The 14,676-nt window shown below is 30.9% G+C and overlaps 1 protein-coding gene and 1 long non-coding RNA gene across 3 annotated transcripts; one reads left to right on the forward strand and one right to left on the reverse strand.

Annotated features, from left to right (window-relative positions):
* Positions 1 to 2,735: 2,735 nt before the first annotated feature.
* LOC107469731 (uncharacterized) lies at positions 2,736 to 6,711 on the forward strand. Of its 2 annotated transcripts, XR_002368413.2 has the most exons (4): positions 2,742 to 2,833; positions 3,750 to 3,822; positions 4,825 to 6,025; positions 6,262 to 6,711. It is a non-coding gene; the product is annotated as an uncharacterized LOC107469731 (long non-coding RNA). The 2 variants fall into 2 exon arrangements; XR_001588229.3 differs by lacking the exon at positions 3,750 to 3,822 and having other exon boundaries at positions 2,736 to 2,833; positions 6,262 to 6,703.
* Positions 6,712 to 8,839: 2,128 nt separating this feature from the next.
* On the reverse strand, positions 8,840 to 12,542 carry LOC107469732 (abscisic acid 8'-hydroxylase 4). Its single transcript, XM_016089112.3, has 9 exons — positions 12,177 to 12,542; positions 11,755 to 12,079; positions 11,340 to 11,489; positions 10,820 to 11,068; positions 10,560 to 10,649; positions 9,858 to 9,936; positions 9,635 to 9,741; positions 9,378 to 9,496; positions 8,840 to 9,237 (listed from the first exon to the last, which is right to left on the reverse strand). Exons 1-9 carry the CDS (start codon positions 12,407 to 12,409, stop codon positions 9,144 to 9,146), a joined length of 1,446 nt encoding a protein of 481 aa, XP_015944598.1. The 5' UTR covers positions 12,410 to 12,542; the 3' UTR covers positions 8,840 to 9,143.
* Positions 12,543 to 14,676: the final 2,134 nt, after the last annotated feature.

Consider the following 14,676-nt stretch of genomic DNA (forward strand, 5'->3'; position numbering starts at 1 on the left):
GTCAAAATTTTATTGAGTTAGGTAGTAAAATGTTGTCGATGATCAACCAATGTCATTCCACCGACATTGGCTAAGCTAGTGGTAATTTCAGGTGTTTGTGTTGGTTGTAGGCATGATAAGTTGTCGAGTTATCGTTTAGTCGATGTCGGTAGTTTCATTTAGGTCTTTTAGTAGGCAGACAGTTAATTAAATGGCTAATGTAAGTCATAAGTAGTTGGTTGGTATGGATATATTCGGTCGACAAGGTTTTGTTGATAGATGGTTAGTCGACGCTATTGATATATCTTTCTGTAAGACTGCTTCTTTCACTTTTTTTTCAAAATCTTTTTATAAAGAATAAATTGATCTTTTTTGTAATGACATAAAATAATAATAAGAAAAAAGAAATAGAGTAAATGAAGCAAGCTTTCCCTTTATTTTCAGAATACTTAATTTTATATTTATATATAAATAATAAATTAGTCTTATAGAAAGAATATCACGTAAAATATTTTGATGGTTAAATTATTAATTAGCAATCATTAATAATAAATAAAAATGTTATAGTAAGTAGATGAAGAGAGAAAACAAATGAAAAAATTTTCTTAATTTTTGCGTCTTCTTAATATTACGTGTTTAGAACGGAAAAATAAAATGTTAAATTCTCACTCTGCTGCCATTCTTCTTCTTCCATTCTCCCACTAAACTTGTGCCTTTTTTTTATCGAAATTTCTCTCTATGATATCTTACTCCTTCGAGTTCCGATCAAGATTCTAAAACTGTCATTACGTTGATGGTGAGTTGTTATTCAATTTAATTGATTTGGTTTTTCGATCATTTAGAGTGTTCTAATTTAAAATTTTTAGTTTGATTTTAACAAAATTGAGGTGTGTTGTAGAATAAAGCCTAATTACATCTGATATTTTTTTATAAAATTAGCATATTAATTTATCTATAGATTGAAATTTATTGTAACTTATTGTGTTTATTATTGTTATTAAACAGTAATTGATTTTACTTATTGTGTTTATCTATAAGTGAGAATATTTTATAAATCCGAAAAAATTTAATTTACGAATAATTACATGTTCAAGATAAAAACTTGAACTTATAAAATAGAACTATAGGATGAGAAAGATGAAATAATTCTGTATAGAAGACGAAAGGATTCTTCTTTAAAAAGTATACAATTGAACATGCAAAATTGAATTTTATTATCACCTTTGTTGCCTTATATTGTCACCTCTCCTTCCTTGTAGTCGTCATCATTATCCTCATAGTTCTTTATTCTTATATGCCTGTAATTGCCGTCATCACCTGCCAAGTCTCTACTATTCTTTGTTCAATTCTTCGTCTACTTCTCAAGATTTTATTATCCAAATTGTAATTTATTTAAGTTAAACTTTGTAATTGACAATTTTTCATAAGAATGATATCTACTCATCACTTTATTATTTGAAACGACTAATATATTTGTTAAAAAGTACGTGCATCTAGCTCAAGTCATTAACTATATATGTCTATGATAAAAGAAGAATAGAAGATGACTTGATTAGGCCTTCAACTATTAATATAGAACTTTGTACTCTTACACAAGACACACAAACACTCGCTCTAACACTGCTATGGCTTTTATATTCTAATTGCTAAGTTTAGCTCATGATTCGAACCATATATATAGTTTTATTGGAGGCCAACAAATCCTCCACTAAGTAAAACCTTATCTGCGTGGAAATTTTTATGACAAATATAGTTTTACAAATTATTCATTTGGATTGGAGCCTTATTAATTTTTTTTTTCGTGTGTCTTGGATTGGAGTCTTGATTATTATTATTATTGTTTATAAAGAGAGTGGATTCTCTCAATTTATTTTCGTTAATTAATTGGTAAAATATATTTTTTATCTTAATTTTTTAAGTGAAATTAAAAAAAGTATGAAAAAAGTATTTAATAATAAAAGTCATGCTTTACTAAATAGAATTGAATATTCTAAAGTTTGAATTTTATCTTAAAGAGTAAAGTGTAATCTTGAATAATTTTTCTTTCATATTTATTTTTAGTCCCACCTATAAAATAAATGAAAAGAGATCATACTTTATTTTCTAAAGTAAAATTTAAACTTTAGAAGATGTAAATCCTTACCAAATAACTAATAGAAAAGAATTAAGAGGATTTACTTGGATTTACAAGCTAGTTCATTTGTTGGCCTTTTAGAGTTTGCTTTAGATTTTTTTTTTTTTTCTTGCTTTAGCTATTAGCTTGCAGTTTGTTTACAGAGCATAAATGATGCCGAAATAAGGCCCATAAAAAGAGGAATCCCAACTAATGTATCTTAAATGAGCAACTAATGATGCCTTGGGACAAAAATAGGGTTATCCTGCCCAACTAATGTATCTTAATGAGCAAGTTCCACATCTAGGAGAGTCTTCGTTCTCGATGAAGGAGAGATCCAGGGGGCGAATCTGCTCCGAAACCCGACGCCACAGTGGCTTCAACAGGCGTCGCTGCGGCCGAAGGCAACGACACAGGAAACGGCGGCGAGCGGGCGGAGGCAGTGATGGAAGCGAAGCCACAATTTCACTAAAGTCCAGATCCGAAGAACAACGATATTTGCATTGCCGCATTGGAGGGGATGTATCTTCCACAGCCATCCAGCTTGAGTTGAGTTAGTTACAGCTCTGTTAGGAACTTAGAATAGGAAACCGGGTTCTGGGTCAGGGTGGGTTGGGTGTTCGGGTTCGGGAAGGGATCATGGGATGTATAAATAGCGGTGACAACAATAGCAATTAGGATTTAGGACCTACTTGCGGTGGCTTCCATTCATAGAGAGATCACAGATTTCAGATTAGAGAAGTAAGTGCTTTACCATTGCTTTTGTGATAGTGATTATAATTTTTCTTAATTATGTACTGATTTAGCTGATTCCATGCGTGTAATGTTTGATTTATATTTCTTTGTTATCAATACATGTATCTTTGAAATTAAAGAAAAAAAACATAGTAAACCGCCATGAAAAAAAAAAATCAGGTGATTCAAATCATAGGGTTTGTTATGCATATGTTTATGTTTTATTAAATCTGAGAATCGCTTTCCTAAAATAACATGGAAGTAAATGAATAGCAGGTCAGCATGATTGAATTGATGTTTGGCCAAAGAAAGGATTGTTTTATGGTCACATTATCAAAAGTTACATGTGAATCGGAATCCATTTTTATTGTCAAATTATTTCAAAAGGGACAGATGATTTTTTGTTTTAACTCCAGGTTAAATGCATTAGCATTGAAGATCAACAAGATATTCTTGTATATTTTTGGAGCACATATAGTATATGTGCTAGAAAGAGCAACCACTTGTTTTCCTTGTATAGTAATCGTTATAAGATAAATAAAAAGGTGAATTCTATAGTGATTATGATTACAACCGCTATGGTGGCTATAAAATTTAGACAACCGGTTCTTGGTAACGCCATCTGTCCTTTTGGCTGTGTTTGTTTAGAGGGATGGGATACTGAGACAGGGATACAGAGACACAAAATCATGTTTGACAGATGAGACATGGAGACACTGAACTAGTGTATTTTGTGTTAATCTTGACAAGAAAAGCACAGAGACATTAACAAGAGACACAAATTATTTTTCATTTTCTATTTTATTATTCATTTTTTATTATTGTTCATCTAGTTTATTATCAAACAAAATACAAGAACACAAAATTTTATATCTCTATCATTTTTGTCTTGTTCTCACTATCTTGTCTTGTCTTGTGTCAGAAACAAATGCAGCTTTTGTGCCTCATAGGTTGGCTCCAATAATTGCTCGTCTAAAGACTAGATGGACTTAAAAGTAACATTCTTTAATTTAATCATATTTTTTTTTAATTTTTTCAAATTAAAAGTGTTGCTAAATAGTAAAAAAAAATGTGACTTTGATTTTAGCTACATTTTTAGGTGTTACTAAAGCTTCATAGCCACCATAGCTGTATAACCATAGTCACCATAGAACACCAAATAAAACTTCAAGAATGAGGGACCATGGACTTACGGTTGCCCCTAAAACCTGCATTAAATGAAATGTACTTAAAAGAGTATGCAAGTATTTTTCTAAATCAACCCTCACTCTTTGTGCTGTACCACTACCATATGGTTTCAGTTCATAGTCTTCAAAACTCTACACTTAACTTCTGCATTAATGATAGGTGTCTTAGTTAGACCCAAGCAAAAGTATCTGCTGCTACTGCTAGTAACTTCTTAGACAATGGCTGATTTCACCATATTAAATGGACTATTTAACCCCATGGCAGTTGGATTATTCAATATCAGTTTGAGTCATTTTCTGTGTTGTTGAAATGTGTTGTGTTAGGGACTTGGGTATTATGGGGTGCTCAAAGTCCCCTTAACAGCTAGCTTTTAAGGTGTGGTTTCCCACTTTTCTTAGATACTTAACAATGGTATCAGAGCGTGGTTGTCGGCGCCACGCCATGGAAAGGGCTACCTATAGGCTGGATTAAGGTGAATACCGAATACTGATAGACCGTAGCAAAGTGGCTACCGTTGGGTCAGTGTCGATAGAGTGAAGCCGCCGTGGACGTCGGCTCTCCAGGGCCGGTGTATTGTTAGGGACTTGGGTATTATGGGGTGCTGTTAAGTATCTAAGAAAAGTGGGAAACCACACCTTAAAAGCTAGCTGTTAAGGGGGAAGAACCACTCTCCTTATATACAACATCAAGCATCCCATACTACTCGATGTGGGACTTTGAGCACCCCATAATACCCAAGTCCCTAACATGTTGTCAACTTTGATAACTTTGGCATAAGTTTCAATTATTAAAAACATCTATTCTTGTAGAGGTGATTGTTTCATGGAAAGGACTTAACGTCATAGGTAGAAGACTTCAGATCCTACTGGTTAATGAGATAAGTATTTGCAACATATACTACAAGCTTTTGTAGCATACAATTATTCTCACATTTTTTTTTGTGGATTTATTCTTCGCTAACGTTAACTTGAAACTATAATGTCTTTCATGGGCATGAAACCATTTTTTGGACTATGGCAGTTATTCACTTCTTTACAGCCCCATTTGGCAGGGTCCGAAGAGTGTAGATGCATCAACTTTCACCATCAATCTGTTAAATTCAGAATACTGCTAATCTGCTATCAGTAAATTGAAGTTGATAACTTGATATTATTTGTTACTAAGATATAGTTTTTCATTTTCTTTTTATCTGAAAAAAAGAGCTGATATTTGAGATTACCATTTAATCACACTGAAGAGTTTTATTTTTAATTCTTTCCTTATTGAGAAAATGCAACTTTCCTGAAATTTCTGGTTGCGGTATCAATCTCATGCCTCTTTATTTTGGCAATAACAGTCTTTTGTCCCTTCTTGTTTGGATTTTTTGTTTCCTATTTTCAGTTAATATTCTGGACGTTTCAGTTCAACTTAAGGTTTCAAGAAAACTGTCAGTGTTAACTGTTATGCCGTTATGGTGATAAGTCTTGAGTATCATTTATCTGATCTCAATCAATTGACACTCACTTATTGTAGTTATCATTCATATCAGTAACTTTCCTTTTAAGGGATGCTGTAATAATATATACGAAATCCATTGTAGGATTGCATCTTTCTCTTCTTGGATAAGTGGGGTTATGAAAGCCAAATATCTGGTTGCATCATCATTCATTCATTCATCAAAGAGTGCGTAGCTAACTGGAAAACTAACATGTCAGCATCACTTCTGGATATTCTGATTGTTGAATCATTTACTAATCATTTTCTCATTCGATACGCAATCCTGTTTTTGATTATTCTCTAGAGATAAAGTGATACATTGACAGTTATTTTGAATCAGAGGGAGCAGTAATTACTTATAGTCATTCGGTGTATATATTTTTTTCTAACTGTACTTAGGTTAAAATGTTTTGACTTTTGATCATTCCATACTTGTCTTCCACTGAATTTTCAGATTGGAGTTAATTTGAATTACCTGAAGGATGTTGGAGAATTTAAACTGCATGTGTAAAAAGAGCATTTCTTTGGTGAAGAGTAAGATTTTCACTAAATTTGTAGAGAATATGTGCATTGTACATGATCATTTTTTTTATTTTTGGTAATTTTTTTTATTATAAAAAGAGCAATTTTCACTTCTCATTGAAATCTACAATGCACCATAGCATTATCCGTGTAAAAAAAAATGTACACTGTATAAAAATAGAGCTATTTTAGTTATAGCAAATGATCTTGAACATCAATGGCTTATGTTGTTGTTGTTGAAATTAAAGAAGGGCTAAAGTGGCATCAGCATTACATGAAAGGAGTGGCAAGGGTGACACAAATAGAAAGAATGATGATCCTAGAGTCTGTGGACACAGTAACAGTGATGTTGATGGTGCCATGTGAGTGCTTTGTTGTACAATTGTTTTTATTTGTAATGAAATTGAAAGAACACTGTTGTATATAATATCATATGGTGATAGAATGTGTTTCAATTCATTTGCATTTTTTTTTTCTTTTTCTTTTTTCAAAATCTTGTCATCTTTGTCTTAATGCTATCACCCCTGAGTAACATTATTGATGAGTTGACAAAACGTGCTTCCAAGATATTACTTTAGCTTGGTAATAACAAAGCAAGGTTCCTTTTTGCCTTGTTGTATGTAATGTTATGAAATCAATTGCAGCATATAGATTGTGTTAGGATATAAAACTATTAATGTGTTATATATCCCAGCATATTAAAGTTTTTATTATTGAAATCTTCCCAAGTTTGAACATATATTTGATTATTTGTCCCTTTTCTATGTCTGCAGTACAGTGTTGTAATGAATTCCATGTATATGGTTTGAAATCACAACCTCTCTGTGGTCACTATGAATTTTAAGACATTCTTCTTTTGACATAATTTGTTGTGGTTAATTGTCTTAGTGTGACCTTTTAATAATTGAAGGGAAGTAAACCAACTTGGGTTGGTTGAGTAATCAACTAACTTATCTATTTAAGTAAGTGTTGAAAGTTGTATGTAGTAATTTATTGGCTAGTAAGAGACTTCAAATGGAGTTCTAATTTGAGACGGATTGATCTTTGATTTGTCTAGTTAGAGGATACCGTGAAAAACCAAAATAATTGAAGGGAACTCTAAGAGCAAAGATTTAGTTGTATCCGTATGATTCCAAAGTCATAAGTTTAAACAGTAGAATCAATCGCTAACATTTACATTAGATTAAACTACCTACATTATACATTTTGGCTGTGATCTTTTTCAAGATTCTACATAACGTGAAATGCTTGTGCATTAAGTTGCCATCTTTTTCTCTTATAGTTAATTGCTCTTATAAGTAATTAAACCATATGCATATGAATCCTCAACCTTAAAATTAATAATAATAAAAAGAAACCATTGTTATCTTTGTCCTGTTTTATTACTATTAGCATTTCAACTCTCATGTACAGTTGAATTGATGGTTTAAGCTTCTTCGCGATTATTCCATTTATGGGACCGCGATCATGAAAGTGCATACTATATGATATTATTGATTTGATTCAGAGAAGTATTATACTATTATTCAAAAGAATATTATACTTAGAAAGATAGCTTTGCACGCTAGAAACGGGAATAAAAAAGGAAAGAGGAGCGGGTAGGGATCTAACTAATAACATGATATGAAAAGTGATAATGATGCTAATTGATTGCATATGAAACTAAACCATCTTAGGTAGTGGTTTTGTCCCCTTTTTCTTAATATAATTTTTGTAAGAACATGTTCATTAATTGAATTGAAGGTTTATACAATAGAGACTAGAGAGCATAAACCTAATGAGTTAATTCTATTGATTAGTGGTTATCATGGATGAGATTTCTCGTTCAAATGGTCATATTCAACTCGAATAGATTAGTTAGAAAACACTAGAAAAGTATACGGCGATTATGCACCACATTGCGACTAGATCGAAAGCGTTTGTAAGGTCTTCAAATTTCTAATCTTTAACCCTAAATCTTGATCCTACGACGCAAAGAGTAAGGGGAGGGGGTTTGTTTTAGCAATGGCTTCCAAATCTCCAACCATAGTCCCATAAGGTTCCAATAATGTAATGTACTATGTTTTGGTCCCCTCCTCTCCACCAAAGATGATCAAGCTTCATGCCCATGAAAGCCTTCGGATCCCTTAGGCTAAGGGCATCTTCCCTTTTAAGTTGGCCAATTAATTCCCAACATTTGGCTTTTTTATGGTCACAGCTCGTGGCCTATACGTTAAGCAATGTGAACTCTCAACCATGAAAACCAAGACACGTTGCATAAGCTATAGTTTGATTTTAGTTTGCAGTTATGTAAACAAATTTTGCCCAAGTAATAATATATGGTTTTGGATTTGCCCCCTGAATGACGAAGCTATGCGAGACATGGACTAGACATAATATACCAGTGAAGGGATTAGACATGTGTTAGACTTATTCATATAGTGATATTAAGGTAATTAGTGATAGTAGAAAAAGAAAATTATGGTATAAATATTGTATTTATCTCTATCTTATTCTAACTGTGATCATTACCATATTGAAATGACATTTATCATGGCTTTAGAAAATATGCTGAAATAAATTAAAATTTATTAATTTGCGTTCTTCAAATAAAATTATATGGATTAAAAACAGGTGTAAATTTTAATCCATACAAGAGATAGATATAGAGGTGGTATCTAATGAAAAAGGTGTCTATATATATAGGTCTTATAGGGTATAGTCTCATTGAATAATGGTATAATCAAGAACACGAGGTAAATATGTTAAATTACAGAGAATCTAGGACCACTGAGCCATAGAACTTCAATAAATAAATAAATATTATAAATAAAAAGAAAAGAAAAATAGTTGATAATATCTTTATTATTTGTACTACTACCGCTTACACTTTTCAGATCAATTAATGCACTAAGCTATATGTGCCAGCCACCATTCATTCATAAATATTGTGGATACATGCATTAGGTTACATGAACCTCACTATAAAAAGGAGGTTGGTATTTAAATTTTGGGTTAAACAAGAGGAGAGATTAATAAGATGAAGCCATGGAAGTCCTGGTGGCAAGGAATAATAATTTCTAATAATATATATATTATTTGAATAATGACCTCATCAATTTTATCATAATAATAACATATATGCTCTTTTCTAATCGTTTCTCCAAAATCTTGTAGGTAGACCATGAAGAGGGACAGGAAATGGGCTATATTGAACTCCATTCTGATTTTCAACAACTTCCCACCTGCCAGCAGAAATTATTGAATAATGAGCATTGTAGTGCATATATATGTAAATAAAACATTAAAAAATGTCGTGTCAAAATTTGGCACCAGAAAATAAAAAAGGAGGCAGAGAGAATTGAAGAAATTAAACAATGTTTACCTAAATTTGGTGACCAAGTGGTGAATTAAAATCAGCATGTTCAACTTTGCAAGCTCATTTCCTGGACAAGAGTGAACTCCGTTGCCAAATGGCATGAAAGTGTTGGGTTTTGGAGCCATCTAAGATTCAAACAGAAACCATATGTGTTTTAGAAAATTTTCAATTAAAAATGAAATAGTAAATTGATATTTTATTATTATTATTATTATTATTAGGAGAATAAATTATTTTCTAAAAGTATTATTAATAAAACATACCTCAAATCTTGAGGGGTCAAAATTGTGAGGAGCAGGGTGGAATTCTGGATTATGATGGATGTTCCTGAATAGTGGCATTACCTTCCAACCTTTTGGTATGAGATATCCTAATCATACACATCATAGGAAAAAAACAAGAATTTAGAAATCACGTAGCAATACTTGGTAGCTGATTTTAGTGTACACGTAACATAACTCTAATAGTATAGTATAGTATCTTTACCTTTATATTCTACATCAACCACAGCCTCCCTAAATGTAAAAGATATGATGCTTGCCATCCTTAGGCTTTCCAATATCACCTGCAATAATGCGTCAACATCCATAGACATGAGATCCATTCAAGAAGTTGTTTTTCCAATTAAACTAGAACTTGGAACTTTTTAGTTGTTTTGGCACATTAAGGAATGCATGCTTAAAAAAATTGTATGTTTATGTAATACTTTGTTATATTAATTAATAGAACATCTTTAATAGACCTATGAGTTTATTTGGAAATAATAAATCTTAAGAGAAATATTGCAATAAAAACTTTTTTAAACAACCACATTAACAAATTATTATTTCTACAACTGTTTCCTAAACATTTTTAAATAAATTAATCACAAATTAAAAATATTTCAATTAGTAAATAATAAATATATTCCTTTTATTTCACATTAACTGTTTTTAATTTTGCATAAATATTAAGATAATTATTAATTTTTATTAAAAATATAAATAACTAAAAGAAAAAATAAAAATATTTTTATATTATTTTCTTTTTTTTATTAATTCTTTAACTTTTACATTTTTTGTTTGATAAATAAAATTAATTAATAATATTTAATTTATAAAAAGTAAAAATAGAAAGAGAAAATTAATTTGAAACAGAAGAAAAATAGTACGTATAGGTTAGTAAAAGCAAAAAGTATTTATGACGTACCCTATGAGTAAATGGCATATTTCTGGTTTGACCCCATGTCAATGGCATCTTCCCTTGTTCAGTTGCTTCATATACCGCCATCTGCTCTGCCTACAATTCATACAGTGTAATCCCATTATATTATACTGTTGACTTATCAATAAATAAATAAATAAATAATTTCAACGCTTTAATTTATTATGGCCTACATAGATTTGGAAAATCTTTCCATGGGGACAAAAAGCAAAACACGAAAAATTAAACTTGATGAACTAACTTACTTTGATTGCTTCAAGAAGTTTCTGGTCATCATGAAGATATTTGAGAATCCATGTTAGAACACTTGCTGTTGTGTCCTGAGCCGCAAACAGAACCCCAATAACGTTATCTGCTATTTGTTCATCCGTTAATGTTTTCCCCTTTTCATCTCTGTAGTTCAACATGTGACCCAATAGATCCTTCTCCATCAATCTTTGCTCCTTCCTCTTGCTAATTATTTCACTTATTATCTCCCTGATCCTCTTCCTAGCCTTTAACATATTTAAACAAAAAAGAGAAAACATTAAATACGTCAAGTATGGAACATTTTACTTGTTTTTATTTCTTTTTAATTTTTAAATTGTAATAAGTTCTACTATAAGTGTTAACTGCTTTTTTTTTTCTTAAAAACCAACCATATTACATAAACATGGAAACATACAGGTCGTATACTGTCTAATTAAAAATGTTAAAAGAAAAAGATGAGTAGGTTTCAATTGTAATAAGACTTCTTTAAAAGAAAATAATGTAGAAAAAATGTACCAAGAGTGCTTTGGAGTATGAAGTTCCACGAATCATTGTTGGGAAAGAATTGTAGCCTTTCTCAACTATGCTGTAGTTCTCTTTAAGCTGATCTCTATAATTTCCTTCCAAGTTACCAAACACTGAGAGGATTCCAACGTTGAAAGAGAACTGTCAACAAGTGAGTTAGAAAAATCAATAATATAGATCATGACCTCACAATAATAATGGAGGACCCATATATTTATGAGGAACGAATCAACAAATAATAACAAAATCCAAATCCAAATCTAACGCAATGCAATAAAATTAAATCACCAAAAGAGACAATATTAATGGATACCTTAATTTTATTTTTATTATTATCGCATATCAAAATTATACTCTTATTAAGAGAAGAGGTATATTTTTAGAAAGTAAAATAATGAAAGCGAACCTTTTTCATTTCTTGGAAGGCGTTGACGACGTGTCCGGCGGAGACCCAGGATTCCAAGGAGGAAACAACCTCGGTCTCGATGTCCGGGATGAGTCGGCGGATGGTGTCCGGGGAGAGGGAGTTCTGGACAAGCTTCCTTATAAGGGTATGGTAGTGACCTTGGTGGAAGAACAATGCAGAAGGACCTATGAGCTTCTCTTTGCTCTTTGGGTATGTTGGCTTGAACAAGTGCGCGTGTGTCACTAACACAAACCGCGCACCCTCGGGACTCGCCAGCATCACGCATGGACAACCTAGTATGTGTGTCTTAAAAATCTCCCCATATCTGCACACCATACGAACAGTAAATAGGTTAGTAATAATATCAATAAACTTATTTATTTATGTCTAACAGAACCTATTCTTTGATAGTTTTTAAGAACCTTTTCTGTTTGGACGCAAAGAAGATGTTAGGGTCCTGTGAATAAAGCTGAAGAGTCTCTCCAACGTAAGGCCAACCCATTGAGCCAGGTGGAAGCTTAGGTTTACTAGCTACGTTTTCGACTTTGTCTCGTTTCTTTGTTAGAAGATTTGAGAAGAGGAATAAGAACAAGAGGAGGAAGCACATCCATGATAGTAATAATAATAAGGTAGAAATAGAAGCACTAATCTCCATACAATATTATTATAGCGCCTTAGCTAGCTTTTTCTTCTTTAATTGATGATGATAACAAAGGATTATTCAAGTTCCCGCAGTAGTTTGCGGGTGAAGAGAACGAGGAAATTATTAAATGGAAGAATAGGTAGCTTGCTGTGTGTTGTGTTCTCTTTGTTCAAAGTTAATGAAGGATACGTTGGAGTTAGATGGTATATATAGAGGCAACAAGTACGCACGGTTGGGAGGCATGGGTCTTTATCTACATACTAATCAAATTTCAAATTAATAATGATTATCTTTTTTAGTTAGATTTTAGTTCAAATGAGATTTCAAGGTACATATTATTGTGAGTAAAATACTGTGTATCTAATTCATCTTCATAGTTATCATTCCAATATATATTACTTTTGGAAACATAAAAAAAAGAAGAAGTTATTAAGAGAATAATTAGAGAATGAATTAAAATTCTTTATTATTATTATTATTATTATTATTATTATTATTATTATTATTATTATTATTTTCAATAAATACACTGAAGGTTTAAATTTTATTTTTTAAAGAAAAAATTTTAATAGATAAGTCTATTTAATATGAACGCTAGAAGCAAATTTTAGTTTAACAATCTGAGTTATTATAAAAATTGTTCACGTTTTACCCAAAATGTTTGAGCGCTACTATATATAGTATATATACACTACTACTGTATGGATAACTGCGGCCAAATAGTCAAATGGATCGGACAAATAAAGCATTTCTGATGTATCTCAATTCTCATGGATAAATGTTACAAAAAGAATGATGAGGTGTGACGCGAAGAAGGAGCCTTTAAGATGTATTATTGTTATTATTATTGTGGTTGTTGTTTGAGAAAATAAGAATAATAATTTGATGATGACTAATATTATAGTTTTGGGTTAAAAGCCTACAAGTATTGTTTATGTATGTGTTTATTATGTAAAAAATTAATATGTTCAATAACAAGTTCAAATGTTCATAGACTACATTCATTCTCATTGTTGACCCATCTCAAATGTATCCAACACTCCAATCAAATACTTTTTTTTTTCTTCTGATTATAATCTATGTGACTAATCCTAAATTAAAGAAAAAAAGAATTTTCACAAGTAAAAAAAAAATGTTTAGAATAAAGTTCAAAAACTAAAAAAAAAAAGTGAATTGCCAAGTATTGACATTGAAAAGAAAAGAGAAAAAAAAAATCAAAAGTTGAAACTAAAAAAAAATTAAATCAAAAGTTAAATTAGAAGAAAATCAGCATAACAATTTTATTTTTGTGTTATCATTCTAACTTGTTGAAGTTGTCTTTCTTCTATATGCACCATTTGAGTAAGAAGAAGAATATGAAAGTGATATATTTTTATCGTAAATCAAAGGTTACAATTAAAATTTAGGGATAAAGAATGGAGATGTTTCAAATCTTTTAAGTCAAAGAAAAAAAAGAGAAAAAAAAGAAGTTAGATAAGAATTTAAGCCAACTCTAATCACTATTGCTGTTTTATTTTTTTTCTGTGTTTTTGCTCTAACATATAGGAAAGAAGAACAATGCCAAAGATATTTAATTAAGCTCAAATTTTGGAAGCTTTACTCTTATTTAAAAGGATAAAAGACCAGAAATTGAAGTAAGGAGAGTGAACATACTGTTTGGTCTTCGTAGGTTTCGAGTCTAACCTTTTTCTCCTTTATAATTTTATATTAAATTTTCTATTTTTTAGTTTTATCCTTCCTTTTTTTCAATTAATAGAAAAAGACAAATATGTGAGATATTAGTAAAAGCCATTGAGAAAAAAGGCAAAGAGAACAATATTAGAGAAAAATTAAAAATTATGTCAAACTCTTTTGTATGTATTTTTGTTTATATTCATGATCCTAAGAGGATTCTCTTACTAAATTAGGTGATCACTTAGTAGTTGAAAGTCTAGAGAGTGAATTTAGCCAAATCAAATTTGGATAGAAATTTAATTGGTTTTTTCTTAATAAGATTGGGTTAAATACTTAGGAATTAGTGTTTATAATCTTTGATAAAAATAGTGAAAATTTCACTATAATTGTGGTAGAGACTGAATATAAGTAACATTGTACAAAGTAAAAATTGTCTATATGATTGTGTCATTTTTTCTTTTCTATTCTGTTTCTGATTTTTTTCTGTATGAGATAAAGTGAAAATTGTCTCTTATTTAATCTATTTCACAGAAATCATAACAAGTTAGTACACTCAAAAGTAACCTGTTGTCTCTATTCCTATTCAATCTTTAAAAGACAAAATA

The sequence above is a fragment of the Arachis duranensis genome, chromosome 10, assembly GCF_000817695.3.
Source record: "Arachis duranensis cultivar V14167 chromosome 10, aradu.V14167.gnm2.J7QH, whole genome shotgun sequence".
NCBI classification, from domain to species: Eukaryota; Viridiplantae; Streptophyta; class Magnoliopsida; order Fabales; family Fabaceae; genus Arachis; species Arachis duranensis.

Coding starts and splice junctions, on each gene's coding strand:
- LOC107469732 (XM_016089112.3), bottom strand. CDS start 12,409: ATGGAGATTAGTGCTTCTATTTCTACCTTATTATTATTACTATCATGG. Junction 10,650..10,819: donor AACTTCTTGAAGCAATCAAA/GTAAGTTAGTTC, acceptor TATGAATTGTAG/GCAGAGCAGATGGCGGTATA. Junction 9,742..9,857: donor GGTTGATGTAGAATATAAAG/GTAAAGATACTA, acceptor GTGTATGATTAG/GATATCTCATACCAAAAGGT.